A 20,840-nucleotide genomic window follows, 5' to 3' on the forward strand; every position below is an offset into this window, starting at 1 on the left:
TAGCAAGCTTCCTCTGGATATCAGTCTTTTCCTTTGGATTTAAAACGTCTTCCATCAATCCAGAGAGTTTGAATCCACTTTGAGACATTGAAAAGTTTTGTTTCCATGATTTTAGTCCGAAAATTTCTTCCGCCGCCTTTCTTTGCACCTGACCCGATACATTCTTGGTAGTAGTGTCATGTTTCTAGATATTTTTGATGCTGTTGACTACTTAACATTCGCATAGTCTTTAAAAACTTAATATTTGTAATATGTGCCACGGGACATCAGTTAAAACAAGTTGTAAAAGATGCGCAAATTCTTGTGTGACGTACGGTTTATACTTTATTGTTCGTAAGTTTAAAGTGCATGGCACAGTTTTGTCACTGCCACAATAAGGGTAAAAATGCAAGCTATCATAGAGCCTGATAAATCAGATGTTCTGCATTCGTGCTATGATTGATATTGATTTACCAATGTTATAAACAAGTTGTGTATTTCTGTTATCCGTTCTTGCTGTGTGAAAAAAAACATATTTTTATAACTCAGGACCACCATCTCCAACACTTTGGGACGGAATTTCAATCAATCAATCAATCAATGTTTATTCATATCGTCCTAAATCACAAGTGTCTCAAAGGGCGGCACAAACCACAATAACATCCTTGGTTCAGAGCCCACATAAGGGCAGGGAAAAACTCACAACCCAGTGGGATGTCAAAGTGAATGACTATGAAAAAACCTTGGAGAGGACCACTATAGCAAGCTTCCTCTGGATATCAGTCTTTTCCTTTGGATTTAAAACTTCTTCCATCAATCCAGAGAGCCTTTTTAATCCACTTTGAGACATTGAAAAGTTTTGTTTCCATGATTTTTGTCCGAAAATTCCTTCGAAAAAATGCTTCCGCCGCCTTTCCTTGCATCTGACTCGATACATTCTTGTTTAGTAGTGTCATGTTCCAAGATATTTTCTTGATGCTGTCGACTACTTAACATTCGCATAGTCTTTAAAAACTTAATATTTGTAATATGTGCCACTGGACATCAGTTAAAACAAGTTGTAAAAGATCCGCAAATTCTTGTGTGACGTACGGTTTATACTTTATTGTTTGTAAGTATAAAGTCCATGGCACAGTTTTGTCACTGCCACAATAAGGGTAAAAATGCAAGCTATCAAAGAGCCTGATAAATCAGATGTTCTGCATTCGTGCTATGATTGATATTGATTTACCAATCTTATAAACAAGTTGTGTATTTCTGTTATCCGTTCTTGCTGTGTGAAAACAAAACATATTTTTTACAACTCAGGACCACCATCTCCAACATTTTGGGACGGAATTTCAATCAATCAATCAATCAATGTTTATTCATATAGACCTAAATCACAAGTGTCTCAAAGGGCTGCACAAGCCACAATAACATCCTTGGTTCAGAGCCCACATAAGGGCAGGGAAAAACTCACAACCCAGTGGGATGTCAATGTGAATGACTATGAAAAAACCTTGGAGAGGACCACTATAGCAAGCTTCCTCTGGATATCAGTCTTTTCCTTTGGATTTAAAACTTCTTCCATCAATCCAGAGAGTTTGAATCCACTTTGAGACATTGAAAAGTTTTGTTTCCATGATTTTAGTTCGAAAATCCCTTCAAAAAATCTTCCGCCGCCTTTCTTTGCATCTGATCCGATACATTCTTGGTAGTAGTGTCATGTTCCAAGATACTTTCTTGATGCTGTCGACTACTTAACATTCGCATAGTCTTTAAAAACTTAATATTTGTAATATGTGCCACTGGACATCAGTTAAAACAAGTTGTAAAAGATGCGCAAATTCTCGTGTGACGTACGGTTTATACTTTATTGTTCGTAAGTATAAAGTGCATGGCACAGTTTTGTCACTGCCATGATAAGGGAAAAAAATGCAAGTTATCACTTGCTGCTGAGAGAAAATAGGTCAGGATGATCAAGAGTCAACCAATAACCACCAAAACTAAGTCTGCAATGAATTAGAAGTATTAGTGCGGATTCAGTTATCCGCACTCAAATGAAAAAAGTGCCCATGGCACATGGCGTATGACCGATAGTTGCATATAAGAGTGTGCTGGGACACCTGGACTTCACACGAGGGTGTGAAAATACAAACAAAACCGGACTAATTGAGAAATCAGACTAATTTAGTACAAGGAAACATAGTGACAGCAGTTGTGTCCTTGGACAAGACACTTGACCCAACTTGCTCCTTGTGCCAACCTCATTATGTTCGCAACACAGATTAATAATATCAACAGAGGCCAAGTCAGAGGGGACAAGCACACAGATTTGCATGTTGCTCTGATTTCATAAACGTTCATTGCAGCTATTTAAAGGCCTACTGAAAGCCACTACTAGCGACCTCGCAGTCTGATAGTTTATATTTTAATCAATCAATCAATCAATGTTTACTTATATAGCCCTAAATCACTAGTGTCTCAAAGGGCTGCACAAACCACTATGACATCCTCGGGCAAGGAAAACTCACACCCAGTGGGACATCGGTGACAATAATGACCCAGTGGGACGTCGGTGATAATGATGACTATGAGAACGTGATACTGTGATACTGATGATACTGATGACTATGAGAACATATGAGAACATGATACTGTGAAAGATCAATCCATAATGGATCCAACACAGTCGCGAGAGTCCAGTCCAAAGCGGATCCAACACAGCAGCGAGAGTCCCGTTCACAGCGGAGCCAGCAGGAAACCATCCCAAGCGGAGGCTGATCAGCAGCGCAGAGATGTCCCCAGCCGATACACAGGCAAGCAGTACATGGCCACCGGATCGGACCGGACTCCCTTCACAAAGGAGAGTGGGACATAGAAGAAAAAGAAAAGAAACGGCAGATCAACTGGTCTAAAAAGGGAGTCTATTTAATGATGAAATATTAACATTGCAACACATGCCAATAAGGCTGGGTTAGCTTACTAAAGTGCAATTTTAAACTTTGCGCCAAAATATCCTGCTGAAACGTCTTGCTATGATAACGCGCGCGCGTGACGTCACGGATTGTCGAGGACATCTTGTTCCAGCATCGTTCCCAGCTATTAGATTGTCTATTTTTATCGCGAAATTCCATAGTATTCTGGACTTCAGTGTTGCTGAATTTTTTGCAATTTGTTCAATGGACAATGGAGACATCAAAGAAGAAAGCTGCAGGTGGAAAGTGGTGTATTCCCACCTAACACCGGTGTTTCATTGTTTACATTCCGGAAAGATGACAGTCAAGCTTTACTATGGAACAGAGATGTCAAGCAAACACGGTTGGATTGGACCACACACACAAAGTACAGTGTTTTATGCAGCGATCATTTCGAAAGATAGTTTTTCGAAGAAGGTCCCTTGCGAAGGGCAGAGATGGGCATCGCCACCACGCGCCGACCGGTGCTGAAGAAAGGTGCGGGGCCGACCTTCAGGTTGGACAGGTAGGACCATATAATCTCACTAAAACACTAGTAACACAATAAGCATATAAGGGATTTTCCAGAATTAGTTTGGATTAGATAGTACTTTATTTATTCCGTCAGGAGAGTTCCTTCAGGAAAATTTAAATTTTCAGCACAATCCCATTCAAGATCAGACAAACATTACAGGGAGACAGAACAGGATCACTGACGGGTCTGCCGGCTTCCAGCGCCCCTTACAAAAAAGATGAGATACAGGTAAACAGGGGGGGGGGGGATGGGAGAAAAAAATAGAAGATTAAAATAAAATAAAAATAAAAATCGATCTTAGCCTGGGCCCTGGAGAGGGTGTGCAGACTGAGGCCAAGGGAAAAAAACAACTCATAGCCATAGTACACATGTAAGAGGGAAACATCAAACATCAAAGAACACAGAGGACATTAAAACAGCAGATAAAACCAGACATTTCTACATACAGCCATGAATAAAAAGTAAAATAATTATCCAAGAACATGTGTCTAATAACATCTGAATTACTCCCACTGCCCTGTAGTCTTCAATTTGTTTCTAGTCCTTCACTCTCACTTTCCTCATCCACAAATCTTTTATCCTCGCTCAAATTATTAGGGAAATCGTCGCTTTCTCGGTCCGAATCGCTCTTGCTGCTGGTGGCCATGATTGTAAACAATGTTCAGATGTGAGGAGCTCCACAACCCGTGACGTCACGCACACATCGTCTGCTACTTCCGGTACAGGCAAGGCTTTTTTATTAGCGACCAAAAGTTGCAAACTTTATCGTGGATGTTCTCTACTAAATCCTTTCAGCAAAAATATGGCAATATGGCGAAATGATGAAGTATGACACATAGAATGGAGCTGCTATCCCCGTTTAAATAAGAACATCTCATTTCAGTAGGTCTTTAGAACAAATGTCCAGTGGTGCTGCGACAGGACTGGAATCCTCAAAGAGTGCACATGAGTTGTCAAAAACTGAAAAATACAGCTTAACCTTTTTGTCTCTGACATTTCCGTGCTGTTCCCTTTACCAAAACAGTTATTATCCTCCCTGATGAAAATGCCACTGTGACTTCCTCCTGTTTCTCTTTTTGACTTTGTGCCCGTACAAAAATAGAAGTGTGTGCCATCTTCACAGGTGTACCCGTCTGACATCGTCCTCTGTGCCTCTTCCAGATCATGCTGGCACGTTGCAGCATCTTTTTTTTTGTTTGTCATGTCCTTTCATTTCATTCCAGACTGATTAGCAGTATCACGCTGTCTCCGGCACCTGACTGACCTTCCTAGGTTTCTTTTGAGATGATCTACTTTGTTATGGTCCATAAACACTGAAAGTGGAAAAAAACAGCTCTTCATCTCTACTTAGAAAAAGCCTGCCGCTCCTTCAATCCTTTGATGAAGGGATGAACTGAATAAGAAATCTGAACCTTGGTTGATGCTTCTCCTGCTGTCTCTTCATTTGACTTCCCCAAAGGTTGACAGTTCGGAATAGGGCCAACAATGACTGGCTTAAGTTGCAAACTCAAGACCTTTGACTGAATGAGTGAAATAAGTGCACAACAAGACCTCGTACCTTGTCTGGAAACCGTTGTTGGCATCCTCTGCGATCAGATGTTTCTCATGATGGACTTGGATCCCCCCCCCTCCACTCATACTCTCCAAATCCAGATGATTTTAAAGCATTTGCTTTGAATCTCAGTTTTAGCTCCCTCTGTAGAAACTTAACGGGATTATTGTCCAGAGACTGACTAGGCTTCGAGATCCTTACGTCCTTTCTTTTAAAGCCACTCCTTTGATGTCCATGCACGGCCAACTGTAATCAGACATATCCAAAAACAGGATGTCTATAAGCTTAACTTTACACTAAATTCTGTTCCGATGCATCCTATGTATCCAAATGTTTTTGTTTTGGTAAATGCATTATGCATAGTGTGATAAACACTTAATTGCATTGTTTTATTATTTTTTTGTAAATGGCACAGAATCTACAATTTTACGGTCGATTTATTCTCCGTGTCACGTAATTGAGCATGAAATTAAACATCTCTGAGGAGGTTTTCTGTTCAGGTTAACAGGTGGAACAATCATGCGGAGCATGTCTGAAATTACTCGCATTTTAGTTTTTTCCTTTTGATTCAGTTTGTTTCTTGTTAGAGAGACTCGCATGTCGTATTTATCCGTAATTTTAATTGATTGATTGAAACTTTTATTAGTAGATCGCACAGTTCAGTACATATTCCGTACAATTGACTACTTAAACGATTACAGTTGGTACAAAATGCGGCTGCTAGACTTTTGACAAGAACAAGAAAGTTTGATCACATTACGCCTGTACTGTATATACCTTTATATACATATATACATACATATATACCTATACTGTATATACCTTTATATACATATATACATACATATATACCTATACTGTATATACCTTTATATACATATATACATACATATATACCTATACTGTATATACCTTTATATACATATATACATACATATATAGCTATACTGTATATACCTTTATATACATATATACATACATATATACCTATACTGTATATACCTTTATATACATATATACATACATATATACCTATACTGTATATACCTTTATATACATATATACATACATATATAGCTATACTGTATATACCTTTATATACATATATACATACATATATAGCTATACTGTATATACCTTTATATACATATATACATACATATATAGCTATACTGTATATACCTTTATATACATATATACATACATATATACCTGTACTGTATATACCTTTATATACATATATACATACATATATACCTGTACTGTATATACCTTTATATACATATATACATACATATATACCTGTACTGTATATACCTTTATATACATATATACATACATATATACCTGTACTGTATATACCTTTATATACATATATACATACATATATACCTATACTGTATATACCTTTATATACATATATACATACATATATAGCTGTACTGTATATACCTTTATATACATATATACCTATACTGTATATACCTTTATATACATATATACATACATATATACCTATACTGTATATACCTTTATATACATATATACATACATACATATATACCTATACTGTATATACCTTTATATACATATATACATACATATATACCTATACTGTATATACCTTTATATACATATATACATACATATATACCTGTACTGTATATACCTTTATATACATATATACATACATATATACCTATACTGGCTCACCTGCACTGGCTTCCTGTGCACTTAAGATGTGACTTTAAGGTTTTACTACTTACGTATAAAATACTACACGGTCTAGCTCCATCCTATCTTGCCGATTGTATTGTACCATATGTCCCGGCAAGAAATCTGCCTTCAAAAGACTCCGGCTTATTAGTGATTCCCAAAGCCCAAAAAAAGTCTGCGGGCTATAGAGCGTTTTCCGTTCGGGCTCCAGTACTCTGGAATGCCCTCCCGGTAACAGTTCGAGATGCCACCTCAGTAGAAGCATTTAAGTCTCACCTTAAAACTCATTTGTATACTCTAGCCTTTAAATTGTCTGGTGTGCCGTGGGAAATTATGCAACTTCACCTAATTTGCCCCAAAAAATATTTTTTTTGCAAATCAATAATTATAATCTGCAAATAATGTGCCGTTGCTCAGTGTCTGTGCTGTGTAAACCTCGGCAGGGTAACCGCGTTATGCTCTATGGCAGCAGGTAGTTCATTGCTTTGTAAAAGTCGGAATGTGTCGGGTGAGACGAGGACGGTTTGTTGTGATCCCGGTATGCAGACCACAGCGGGAGGCAGCGTGCAGGTAGCTTAAACCCAAAACTAACGATAGGGAAAGGAAAAGTCGATGGCTATGCAAAACTAAAGTAAAACTGAACTGGCTGTCAGAGTAAGTTGGTGACGAACGAACCCCGAGATGCAGTGCAGGAGGCAGGCATTTTGCAGGTAAACATGTTTTAATTAAAATACTAGAACAAGAACAAAAGGGGTACAACAAAAAGCACGTACGAGGCGGAAAAAATAAATAAAAGAGCTAGCATGGGAGCTAGAAAACAAAAGGAGGTTAGCGTGGAAGCTAGCAAAAACAAAAGGGCCTAGCGTGGAAGCTAGCGGGTAGCGAGCAGGAAAACAGAAGTCGTTATTTGTAGAATGAAAACAAAACGGAAGCAAGGGAACAAAAGACAATAAGCTACAAACCAATACTGAAATATAGCTTACCGCTACGCTACAATGACACGACATGATAATAATAATAATAATAATAATGGATTAGATTTATATCGCGCTTTCCTATTATTAGATAGTCAAAGCGCTCACAGAGAAGTGGGAACCCATCATTCATTCACACCTGGTGGTGGTAAGCTACATCAGTAGCCACAGCTGCCCTGGGGTAGACTGACGGGAGCGTGGCTGCCAGTTTGCTCCTACGGCCCCTCCGACCACCACCAATCATTCATTCACCAGTGTGAGCGGCACCGGGGGCAAAGGGTGAAGTGTCCTGCCCAAGGACACAACGGCAGCGATTTGGATGTCAATAGGTGGGAAGCGAACCTGCAACCCTCAGGTTTCTGGCACGGTCGCTCTACCCACTACGCCATGCTGCCCCTAACGACACGACAGGAGCGACAATATGGAAGTGACATCGACAATAATCCATCACTGACTGGATGGGAAGACAGGTCTAAATAGGAGCGGGCTGATTGACACCAGGTGTGGCCAGGTGCCAATCAGCCGCAGCTGAGGGGACACAGCACTCAGGGAGAAAGACAGGAAACAGACAAAATAAGAGCGCTGACAGGAACTAAAGACAGTATGCATGTACGTGTATGCTTGCTTTAGTACTATTATCTCGTGTTTATTATATAGCGTTGTTTTGTTTTTCTTTTTCTTTTTTGTTATTGTGTTTGCTACCATTTTCCATCTTTCCATATATATACTGTCCTCTGGACCAGTGGTCCCCAACCTTTTTGTATCCGCGGACCGGTCAACGCTTAATAATTTGTCCCGCAGCCCGGGTGGGGGGGTGTCCTTTTTTTCATTTTAATTTTTATTTTTTTTCTTTGTCATGAAAAAGGGACGTTTTTGACATGAAAAAGGGACGTTTTTGACATGAAAAAGGGACGTTTTTGACATGAAAAAGGGAGGTTTTTGTGGTTGGTGCACTAATTGTAAGTGTATATTGTGGTTTTTATGTTGATTTAATACATTTTTTTTTTTTTTTTTTTAATAAAAATTAATTTAAAAAAATTCTGCGGCCCGGTACCAATCAGGCGGTGGTTGGGACCCCCTGTCAAAAGCTTCTTTTAGCTTATTTGGGGGACCCTTTCACGTACCAACATCTTTTAGACCAGTTGATCTGCCGCTTCTTTTCTCTCTCCTATGCCCCCCCCTCCCTTGTGGAGGGGGTCCGGTACGATGACCATGGATGAAGTACTGGCTGTCCAGAGTCGAGACCCAGGATGGACCGCTCGTCGGGACCCAGGATGGACCGCTCGCCTGTATCGGTTGGGGACATCTCTACGCTGCTGATCCGCTTGGGATGGTTTCCTGTTGACGGGACTCTCGCTGCTGTCTTGGATCCGCTTTGAACTGAACTCTCGCGGCTGTCTTGGAGCCACTATGGATTGAACTTTCACAGTATCATGTTAGACCCGCTCGACATCCATTGCTTTCGGTCCCCTAGAGGGGGGGGGGTTGCCCACATCTGAGGTCCTCTCCAAGGTTTCTCATAGTCAGCATTGTCACTGGCGTCCCACTGGATGTGAATTCTCCCTGCCCACTGGGTGTGAGTTTTCCTTGCCCTTTTGTGGGTTCTTCCGAGGATGTTGTAGTCGTAATGATTCGTGCAGCCCTTTGAGACATTTGTGATTTGGGGCTATATAAATAAACATTGATTGATTGATTGATTGATCGACATTTCACCACTTTTGTAATTGTTATAAGGTATTGTGAATAAACTTGAAACTAAAAAAAAAACAGGAAATATTACTCACACACAGGGAAAACTAAAACACAAACAAACTGTCAGGGGCAAGCCTGAACTGGCTACAAAGTCAACAGAAACAGAATGCTGGACAACAGCAAAAACTTACGGCGTGCAGAAAGTACATCCGTACATGACAAGACAATCAACAATGCACTACACACAGCAAAACACTAACAAACTCAAAATAAGGCACAACGACCTGGTGGAGTTTAATTTTTGAAACGTTTTCTGCCAGTGATGTGCCTCCGGATTTTTTAATGCAAAAAATGTGCTTTGCCTCAAAAAAGGTTGAAAAACACTAGTCTAAACCCACAAATGATGTTGGCAGTGCCACACGTATCAAAACGCAGCTATGCATAAATGCTTGATGTTGTAGTGTTATAAACTTTGTGTGGATAATGCTCAGTTTGTGGTGGCCACATGTGTCTCTGATAACAAGAGATCTTGTCCCTGCCTTCACAACGTGCCTCATTATCCTCGCGTATGAAAGATAATGACGACAAACTTATTTTAGATGTACCACATCATTTATGCAACTGCCTTTATTCTTTGATCCTGGAGTTTCATACAACGGACATAAACTGGGTCATTTTTTTAAAACTTGGCAATGTATTTTAAAGGCCTACTGAAATGAGATTTTTTCTTATTCAAACGGGGATAGCAGCTCCATTCTATGTGTCATACTTCATCATTTTGCCATATTTTTGCTGAAAGGATTTAGTAGAGAACATCAACTTTTGGTGGCTAATAAAAAAGCCTTGCCTGTACCGGAAGTAGCAGACGATGTGCGCGTGACGTCACGGGTTGTGGAGCTCCTCACATCTGAACATTGTTTACAATCATGGCCACCAGCAGCGAGGGCGATTCGGACCGAGAAAGCAATGATTTCCCCATTAATTAGAGTGAGGATGAATGATTTGTGGATGAGGAAAGCGAGAGTGAAGAACTAGAAAAAAAAAGACTAGAGGGCAGTGGGAGCGATTCAGATGTTATTAAACACATTTACTAGGATAATTCTGGAAAATCCCTTATCTGCTTATTGTGTTACTAGTGTTTTAGTGAGATTATATGGTGGTACCTGTACAGCCTGAAAGTTGGCCCCGCACCTTTCTTCAGCACCAGTCGACGGGTGGTGGCGATGCCCATCCCTGCCCTTCGCAAGGGACCCTCTTTGAAACACGATCTTTGGAAATGATGGCTGCATAATACACTGTACTTTGTGTGTGTGGTCCAATCCAACAGTGTTCGCTTGACCGCTCTGTTCCATAGTAAAGCTTCACCGTCATCTTTCGGGAATGTAAACAATGAAACATCGACTGTGTTTGTGTCGCTAAAGGCGGCCGCCATACACCGCTTCCAACCTACAGCTTTCTTCTTTGATGTCTCCATTGTTCATTGAACAAATTACAAAAAATTCAGCAACACGAGACGTTCATACATAACACATATATTTGACAAGCTGTCATAGCAAAGCCCTTTTTCCCTAACCTTGAGGGAGATGCTATAGCTTGAAATGAGAAAGGTACATGTATTTTATTTGTTATACTCTGGGGTGTTTTAGCTTTCCCTGGTAGACATGGAGCTCTCGGAGTGGAAGGTTTGATTCCTAACCCACATAATAAATCATACCGGTGGCCATGTACTACTTGCCTGTGTATCGGCTGGGGACATCTCTGCGCTTCTGATCTGCCTCCGCTTGGGATGGTTTCCTGCTGGCTCCGCTGTGAACGGGACTCTCGCTGCTGTGTTGGATCCGCTTTGGACTGGACTCTCGCGACTGTGTTGGATCCATTATGGATTGAACTTTCACAGTATCATGTTAGACCCGCTCGACATCCATTGCTTTCCTCCTCTCCAAGGTTCTCATAGTCATCATTGTCACCGACGTCCCACTGGGTGTGATTTTTCCTTGCCCTTATGTGGGCCTACCGAGGATGTGGTAGTGGTTTGTGCAGCCCTTTGAGACACTAGTGATTTAGGGCTATATAAGTAAACATTGATTGATATACCATAGTGCCTTGTGCCTTCAGATCCAAACAAACTGTGGACTGACCAACATTTCCTGTTTACATCTTTGTTTTACGGGATGAGAATCAGCGCCTCCCAGTCCTAGTCCGTGGTTCTCGCCCGGAAAAGGTTGGGGAGGAGATTTTGCCACAAGTGGAGGAGTCTTGTTCATGAGTGAGGTAAGAGTGGATCGTGAGGTTGATCGGTGCGGCGTCTTCAGTAATGCGGACACTGTATTGATCCGTTGTGATGAAGAAGGAGCTGAGCCGGAAGGCAAAGCTCTCAATTTACCGGTCGATCTACGTTCACATGAGCTTTGGGTTTAGACCGAAAGGACAAGATCACGGGTACAAGCGGCCGAAATGAGGTTCCTCCGCTGGGTGGCGGGGCTCTCCCTTAAAAGATAGGGTGAGAAGCTCTGCCATCCGGGAGGAACTAAAAGTAAGGTTGGCCACGGGGAAGACCCAGGACACGTTGGGAAGACTATGTCTCCCGGCTGGCCTGGGGACGCCTCGGGATCCCCCGGGAAGAGCTGGGCAAAGTGGCTGGGGAGAGGGAAGTCTGGACTTCCCTGCTTAGGCTGCTTCCCCCGTGACCCGACCTCGGATAAGCGGGAGAAGATGGATGGATTTTTTTTTTTTTTAAGAGCTAGCATGGATCTAATACCGACGTCCCCAAACTTTTACAACCAACCAAAAATACGAGAAACTAATCTGTCTGGGGCTGCAGAAAATGGAAAGCTGTACATAAGTGTTATTTTGAAGGCAACACATGACGTAAGTGTCTATATTGGCTATAATTGCCTACTATCAAAATGACTACATGTTGCAGGCTGAAGCAAATCTTGGTTGACAAAAATGTTGAAATGTAATATTTATTCGACACATTTTCACATTAGAAACTATTAGTAAATCAGAGGCTACTTAAAGGTGAGATAACTCCTAGAAATTACTGGCTTTTATGACCAAAGGTATAAATAAATGTTGCCTGGAACAGCATGGCACACAAACAACTACACTATATCCATCCATCTATCCATTTCTGCCGCTTATTCCTTTCGGATTCAGAATTATGGGGTGGAGTTGTTTTTCAGGAGCTGGGTTTGGCCCCTTTGTTCCAGTGAACAGAATTTTAAATGTTCCAGGATACCAAAACGTTTTGGACAATTCTCTGTTCTTAACCTTGTGGGAACTGTTTGGAGGATTCCCCCTTCCTTTTCCAACATGACAAGGTCCATAAAGATATGGATGATAGAACCTGGTGTGGATGAACTTGACTGGCCTGCACAGAGTCCTGACCAGAACACTTTTGGGATGAATTAGGACGGGGACTGAGAGCCAGGCCTTCTCAACCAACACCAGTGTGTGACCTCACCAACGCGCTTTTGGAAGAATGGTCAAAAATTCCTGTAAAACACACTCTGCAACCTTGTAGACAGCCTTCCCAGAAGAGTTGAAGCTGTAATCCGCGTTCCGGATCATGCTTTTGTATTTTATGTTAGTTTTGGACCCCTTTAGTTCCTGTTTGTGACACCTGAGTTTGGTTTGGTTGCCATGGCTACTTATTGTTTTCACCTGCCTCTGGTGTTCGGGACGCTCACCCGTCTCTAATCAGAGGGATCATTTAAGCCTGTCTTTGCCAGTCAGTCGGCCTGGCGTCATTGTTCGATTCATGCCGTGTCCACGTACGCCGTGTTTATTTCATGCCACAGTTTCGTGTTTGTTCCGAGCCATAGTTTATGGTGTTTGTTTCATGCCACAGTTTCGTGTTTGTTCCAAGCTATAGTTTAGGGTGTTTGTTTCATGCCACAGTTTTGTGTTTGTTCCAAGCCATAGTTTATGGTGTTTGTTTCATGCCACAGTTTCGTGTTTGTTCCAAGCCATACTTTATGCTGTTTGTTTCATGCCACAGTTTTGTGTGAAGTGAATTATATTTTATATAGCGCTTTTCTCAAGTGACTCAAAGCGCTTTACATAGTTACACCCAATATCTAAGTTACATTTAAACCGGTGTGGGTGGCACTGGGAGCAGGTGGATAAAGTGCCTTGCCCAAGGACACAACGGCAGTGACTAGGATGGCACAAACGGGAATCGAACCTGCAACCCTCAAGTGGCTGGCACGGCCACTCTACCAACCGAGCTATGCCGCCCCCCGTGTTTGTTCCAAGCCATAGTTTATGTTGTTTGTTTCATGCCACAGTTTTGTGTTTGTTCCACGCCACAGTTTGTTTGTTTACCTCATGCCCTGCCAAGATTTCGTGACAAGATTAAAATCGTCTCCTACCTCACGCTGTCCTCCGGAGTTGTTCGTGCTGCAATTCTAGGAGAAGGACCCCACAGTGAGCCGCAAACCCCTTTTGTGACAAATAGCTGCAAAAAGTGGACCAACATCATATTGAGCCCTATGGGTTAGGAATGGGATGGCACTTCAAGTTCATATGTGAGTCAAGGCAGGTGGCCAAACACTTTTGGCAACATAGTGTATCTGCCAATAATACATACAGATAATGTGCCATGAGACATGCAAAACTAAATTATATACAAAAATGATGAAAGGAAAGGAAATTATGGAAATGACCCAGTTTATGGAAATAGGCTGATTAACATCAACGAAGGTCACCTCTGTGCGTTCAGGCACAGTATAAAACGTTTGGTGGACAAAATGAGACAAAGATTTTACATGTAAACAAACTTTTTTGTCACAGTCCACACTATGGTGAGTTCAAGAACCGCCAAACTTAGTAGGAAAAAACGATGTTCACCAAATAGTCATACTAAACATATAAACCAGTGCACTGTCTAACAATTGGGAAGGCTTGTGTCATGTTTGTCCTCAAACAAAAACCATACTGAAACCGAAAAAATATTTTTACCCCATTTTTTTTTTTCCATTTTCAAACCTTTTTTAAAAAAGCTCCAGGGAGCCACTAGGGCGGCGCTAAATGACTATTGGTCCAACCTTCAATGTGTTGTCCAAGTCATGGGTCTATGTTAAAGGTAAAGTACGTGTGGCGGAATTATTCTCTGCATTTGACCCATTTGACCCATCAGCCCTGATCAACCCCTGGGAGGTGAGGGGAGCAGTGAGCAGCAGCGGTGGGCATGCCCGGGAAGCAATTTTTTGTGATTCAACCCCCAATTCCAACCATTGATGCTGAGTGCCAAGCAGGGCATGTCATGTTTGCCACTGACAGTTTGTTTGTGTTTTAGTTTTTCCTCTCTGTGTGTTTAGTATTTCCGGTTTTTAGTTCCTGTCAGCGCTCTTATTTTGTCTGTTTCCTGTTTTTTTCCCCTGTGCGCTGTTTCTCCTCAGCTGCGGCTGATTGGCACCTGGCTACACCTGGTGTCAATCAGCCCACTCTTATTTGTACCTGCTTTTGTCCTCCAGTCAGTGCTGGATTATTGTCTTGTCGATGTCGCTCCTGTCGTGTCGTGCCGTGTCTTTGTATTTGCAGCGTAGCGGTAAGCTTTATCCGTTCGATGTTTGGAGCTTACTGTTCTTTGTTCCCTGCTTCCAGTTTGTTTTGTACTACATGTTACGACTTCTGTTTTCCTGCTCGCTACTCGCTAGCTTCCACGCTAGACCCTTTTTGTTTTTGCTAGCTTCAATGTTAAGGTCCTTTGTTATTTCTCTAGCTCCCATGCTAGCTCCCTTGGTTTTTTATCCGCCTCGTGCGTGCTTTGGTTGTACCCCTTTGGTTTGTTCTAATATTTTAATTAAATCATGTTTTCTAATTCAATGCCTGCCTCCATCTCTGCATCTTGGGGTTCGTCTCAAACTAACTCTGACAGGGTAATGGGTCCCATTTTTCTAGTCTTTGGTAAGACTCGGCCGGGGTTTGAACTCACAACCTAGCTAAACACTAGGCCACTGAGTCAATTGTATGAATCAACAGTTATTTCCATTCAAACATTAAAATAAGTTTGAACTTGTCCCACAAGCCAAGAAGAGATGGTTAAAGGAAAGTCATCCAGCAGGTCTCAGGTTTCATTTTTCAGGATTCTCACGAATAGATTCTTTGCATTAAATAAGAAGTTGGAGAGTTCGAAATCCATTGACAACAGCTCAATTGGAAGACTTGGAACCATCTTGACTGTAAATGAAATGCCCGCTCCTGCTCGCTGTGTTTGTCACATTTCAGTTTCCTGTACTTTGTGTGTTCCAGGTGGCTGAGACAGGGGCAACCCCAGGGCAGGACCCATGAGGAGTTATAGAAGATGCTCACGGTCTGGGCGCTTCTGCTCTTCTTCGCCATGTGGGTGACAAGCACCTCTGGTGGCCCGCTCTCCTTCAGAATAGGTAGGTCAAACATCTCAAGGGCTAGATTCTTGCACGGGGCGTGCCACAATGTTGTGTGTCTCAACGGACTACGAGTTTTGAGTCTTGGTGTGGTTTCCCTGGGTTGTATTAAATATGATTCCATGTTATGTGGAGGGGATTAGTGTTCCTTAAAGGGGAACATTATCACAATTTCAAAAGGGTTGAAAACAATAAAAAATCAGTTCCCAGTGGCTTGTTTTATTTTTCGAAGTTTTTTTCAAAATTTTACACCTTCCGGAATATCCCTAAAAAAAGCTTTAAAGTGCCTTATTTTCGCTATTTGCATGGCGGTTACCACAGCAAGATATAGCGACATTAGCTCGGATTCAAACTCGGATTTCAGGGGTTTAAGCGATTCAACAGATTACGCATGTATTGAAACAGATGGTCGGAGTATGGAGGCAGATAGCGAAAACGAAATTGAAGAAGAAACTGAAGCTATTGAGCGAATAGCTATTGACGCTATTCGGCCATAGCGCGGGTGTACCTAATGAAGTGGCCCATAGCATGGCTGCCTTATTAGCATCGCCGGTAAAATGTGCGGACCAAACGATCAGGACTTTCCCATCTTGTGACGCTGGAGCAACTTAAATCCGTCGATTGGTAAGTGTTTGTTTCGCATTAAATGTGGGTATCTAGTTTCAAATGTACATACAGCTAGCGTAAATAGCATGTTAGCATTGATTAGCGTAGCATGTTAGTATCAATTAGCTGGCAGTCATGCTGCGACCAAATATGTCTGATTAGCACATAAGTCAACAACATCAACAAAACTCACCTTTGTGATTTGGTTGACTTAATGGTTGAAAATGCATCTGCAGGTTATCCATACATCTCTGTGCCATGTCTGTCTTAGCATCGCCGGTCAAATGTGAAGACACTCTGGTACATTCAATGGGGGTCTGGCGGCAGATTTCTTGCCAGTGGTGCAACTTGAATCCCTCCCTGTTAGTGTTGTTACACCCTCCGACAACACACCCACGAGGCATGATGTCTCCAAGGTTCTAAAAAATAGTCGAAAAAACGGAAAATAACAGAGCTGAGACCCGGTGTTTGTAATGTGAAAATAAAAATGGCGGGTGTGTTACCTCGGTGACGTCACGTTCTGACGTCATCGCTAAAAGAGCGATAAACAGAAAGGCATTTAATTCGCCAAAATTCACCCATTTAGAGTTCGGAATCGGTTGAATATATACCATCAAGGTATATATTGACGCTTACATAGGTTTGGTGATAATGTTCCCCTTTAAAACACGTATGTGGTCATTCCACAATGTTGTGTGACTAAAATGGATTATATTAGCCTGTTACCTGGGCAATTTTTAAGCTGTTCTTGTATTACAGTCGTGGTCAAAAGTTTGCATACACTTGCATACACTCTCTTGAGTTTCGAATCATTTGTACAACTCTTATTTTTAGAGTGATTGGAGCACACACTCGTTGGTCACAAAAAAACATTCATGAAGTTTGGTTCCTCTATGAATTTATTATGGGTGAACTGAAAATGTGAGCAGAAGTATACATACAGCAATGTTTGAGTTGTTTACCACTTCTCATGACAACATTGCTGCAGTTCAGCTAAATGTGTTGTTTTTTTTCACATGGACTTGTTTCTTCAGCATTGTCCACACGTTTAAGTCAGGACTTTGGGAAGGCCATTCTAAAACCTTCATTCCAGCCTGATAAAGCCATTCTTTTTGACATGTGTTTGGGGTCTGTGACAGTCTTAAACCGTCGTGCAGGTTCAGTGGACCACCCAGGAAGGACATTGCTTTTGAGCAGGTTTGACTCCTGTTTATTTTGCAATAAAGCTTTGTCTTCAGGTCGGATCGCTTTTCAGCTGATCCGCTCTACTGCGCGCTCACGTTCCGCTTTTCAGCCGCCGTCGTGGTCGTCCTCGTCTGCTCTTTGCTTTCGCACCTCGGTCCTCCTTCTCCCCTTTTATATACTGCGAGGAGATACACAGATTGTGTCAAGGTGCGCGATCCACACACCTTAACTTGATTGCGGCGTCGCTCCCAGCACGTTACGCCTCGCCGCAAACGCCTCCATCTTGGGCAGGGCTACACCCTGCCCTGCCACTCCGTCGGACCGTCTGCTCCGCCTCGCCACAAGATCATTGTCCTGTTGGAACACACAACTGCGCCCAAGACCCAAACTCCGGGCTAATGATTTTGGCTTGTCCTGAAATCCTCCTTTTTCATTCTCTCGTTTACTCTCTGCAAAAGCAGCAGTTCCATTGGCAGAAAAACAGGCCCAGAGCATAATACTACCACCACCATGCTTGGCGGTAGGTGTGGTGTTCCTGGGATTCAAGGTCTCACCTCCTCCAAACATATTGCTGGTTATTTTGTGGCCAAACAGCTCAATTTGTGTTTCATCTGGCATCACATGGACAAAGATAAGACCTTCTGGAAAAAAAATCTGTGGTCAGATGAAACAAAAATGAAGCTGTTTGACCACAATATTAACATTGATGTATGAATACTTGTGACTCAGCAAATGTACTCACATTTTCAGTAGATCCCCAAAAAATTAATAAAAGAATCAAACTTCATGAATGTTCTTTTGTGAGCTCCTATCACAAAAAAATAAGAGTTGTAGAAATAATGGGAAAGTCAAGACAGCCATGACGTTATGTTCTTTACAAGTGTATGTAAACTTTTGACCACGACTGTATGTGGAGATGATTAGTGGTCCCTCAAACTCTCATTTGGTCACTCCACAGTGTTGTGTGCCTCAGATGAATTGGAGTGTTTAGTATTAGCATATGTTTCCTGCACAATATTTATGATAGTTTCATGTTGTATGGAGATGTTTATTTTTCATGTAGCCCAGGGGTGTCCAAACTTTTTCCACTTAGGTCCGCAGACTGAAAAATCAAAGCAAGCGGGGGCCATTTTGACCTTTTTTTAAAAAACCAACACAATATATGTATAAAAAAATATATATATTTAGGTCTCCACTCCAGTTTGATCCCGGGGACCCCAAAAGGTTTTGGTCAAAAAAATATTAAAAATGTGTCATTATTCAGTATTATTTAGTTTTATCATTATTCAAGTTTTAAATCTCCAGATCAACATTAGGTCCATCTGTCAATATAATTATTTTAAAATTTAAGTTGTATGCTCTTTTTGTCAAAGAAAACCCTGTTTTTCTGATGGAAAAAAACACAAAATTTGCAATATTATCACCCATTTTTTTTTCTTATGTGGAATATTTGAGATTATATAATAATTGGAGCCTTAAAAAAGTCAATAACTAATGGTCCGGATGACACGATGTCGAATATTTCCAATAAGAATTTGAAATGTGGACTCGTCAGACCACAGAACACTTTTCCACTTTGCATCAGTCCGTTTCTGGATGTTGTTGATAAATGGCTTTCGCTTTGCATAGTAGAGATTTAACTTGCACTTACAGATGTAGCGACCAACTGTATTTAGTGACAGTGGTTTTCTGAAGTGTTCCTGAGCCCATGTGGTGATATCCTTTAGAGATTGATGTCGGTTTTTGATACAGTGCTGTCTGAGGGATGGAAGGTCACGGTCATTCATTGTTGGTTTCCGGCCATACCGCTTACGTGGAGTAATTTCTCCAGATTCTCTGAACCTTTTGATGATATTATGGAGCGTAGATGTTGAAATCCTTAAATTTCTTGCAATTGCACTTTGAGAAAGGTTGTTCTTAAACTGTTTGACTATTTGCTCACGCAGTTGTGGACAAAGGGGTGTACCTCGCCCCATCCTTTCTTGTGAAAGACTGAGCATTTTTTGGGAAGCTGTTTTTATACCCAATCATGGCACCCACCTGTTCCCAATTAGCCTGCACACCTGTGGGATGTTCCAAATAAGTGTTTGATGAGCATTCCTCAACTTTATCAGTATTTATTGCCACCTTTCTCAACTTCTTTGTCACGTGTTGCTGGCATCAAATTCTAAAGTTAATGATTATTTGCAACAAAAAAAATTAAGTTTATCAGTTTGAACATCAAATATGTTGTCTTTGTAGCATATTCAACTGAATATGGCTTGAAAAGGATTTGCAAATCATTGTATTCTGTTTATATTTACATCTAACACAATTTCCCAACTCATATGGAAATGGGTTTTGTATGTGTTGTGTCTTTTAACAAAAATCTTCAAACGTAGCCTGAAGAAGCCGTACTTTATGCAACTTTTCGGGGTAAATCGACAAGTTCCACCTGCTGGCTTATGGTAACAAAATTAGCATTTGTGTTTTTTTTTTCTGCTCATTTCCTCCGACTATTGCGAGTGTCTTATTCTCATACAGCGGCTCGATTTCTTCCACCGTGGCGGAGTTGTTTTCAGGTTGGGGGGGCATTAATAATGCAAGAGCCTTCTTACGATCCCCATGTGGATATTATAAGGCCGTTGGAACATTAACTCAGCCCATAAATAAAACATGTGACTGTTTTTTTTTTTTGGGGGAGCCAAAGTGCGGCTACAGTAGGAGTTAAAGACTACTTTCTATCTTTTTAATGAAGTGGTGTTTTTTTTTTTTGGGTTGTAAATGAAGTAGCTTTAGGCGTTTTAAAATGTTGAAAAAAATACCCGTTGCAGATAGTTTTTGGCAATTATAAAAACATGGAGTTTAGGTAAGAAAAGCCATGTGAATATACAGGAGATCATTATCTTCTATTTAAAAGCTGAAGCCATTTTTTAACTCTCTCCATGGCTTCAAACCTTGATCATCGTCCAGCATTGTCAACAATGTCTTAATTTAATACAAGGGTCACCAACGCGGGGCCCAGATAAGTCGCCCGCTGGCCTGTTCTAAAAATAGCTCAAATAGCAGCACTTACCAGTGAGCTGCCTCTATTTTTTAAATGTTATTTATTTACTAGCAAGCTGGTCTCGCTTTGCTCGGCATTTTTAAGTCAAAGAGAGACAAAACTCAAATAGAATTTCAAAATCCAAGAAAATATTTGAAAGACGTAGTCTTCACTTGTTTAAATAAATTTATTTATTTGTTTACTTTGCTTCTTATAACTTTCAGAAAGACAATTTTAGAGAAAAA

The 20,840-nt window shown here is 41.1% G+C and overlaps 1 protein-coding gene across 1 annotated transcript in view; it reads left to right on the forward strand.

The window, feature by feature from the left end:
- grik4 (glutamate receptor, ionotropic, kainate 4) overlaps positions 1 to 20,840 on the forward strand; it is a 1,015,986-nt gene that overhangs the window by 428,015 nt on the left and 567,131 nt on the right. The window contains 1 exon segment of the mRNA XM_061878268.1: positions 15,646 to 15,779. Within this exon segment, the coding sequence (XP_061734252.1) occupies positions 15,698 to 15,779 (82 nt within the window). The 5' untranslated portion in view covers positions 15,646 to 15,697.

The sequence above is a fragment of the Nerophis ophidion genome, linkage group LG18 (assembly GCF_033978795.1).
Source record: "Nerophis ophidion isolate RoL-2023_Sa linkage group LG18, RoL_Noph_v1.0, whole genome shotgun sequence".
NCBI lineage: Eukaryota > Metazoa > Chordata > Actinopteri > Syngnathiformes > Syngnathidae > Nerophis > Nerophis ophidion.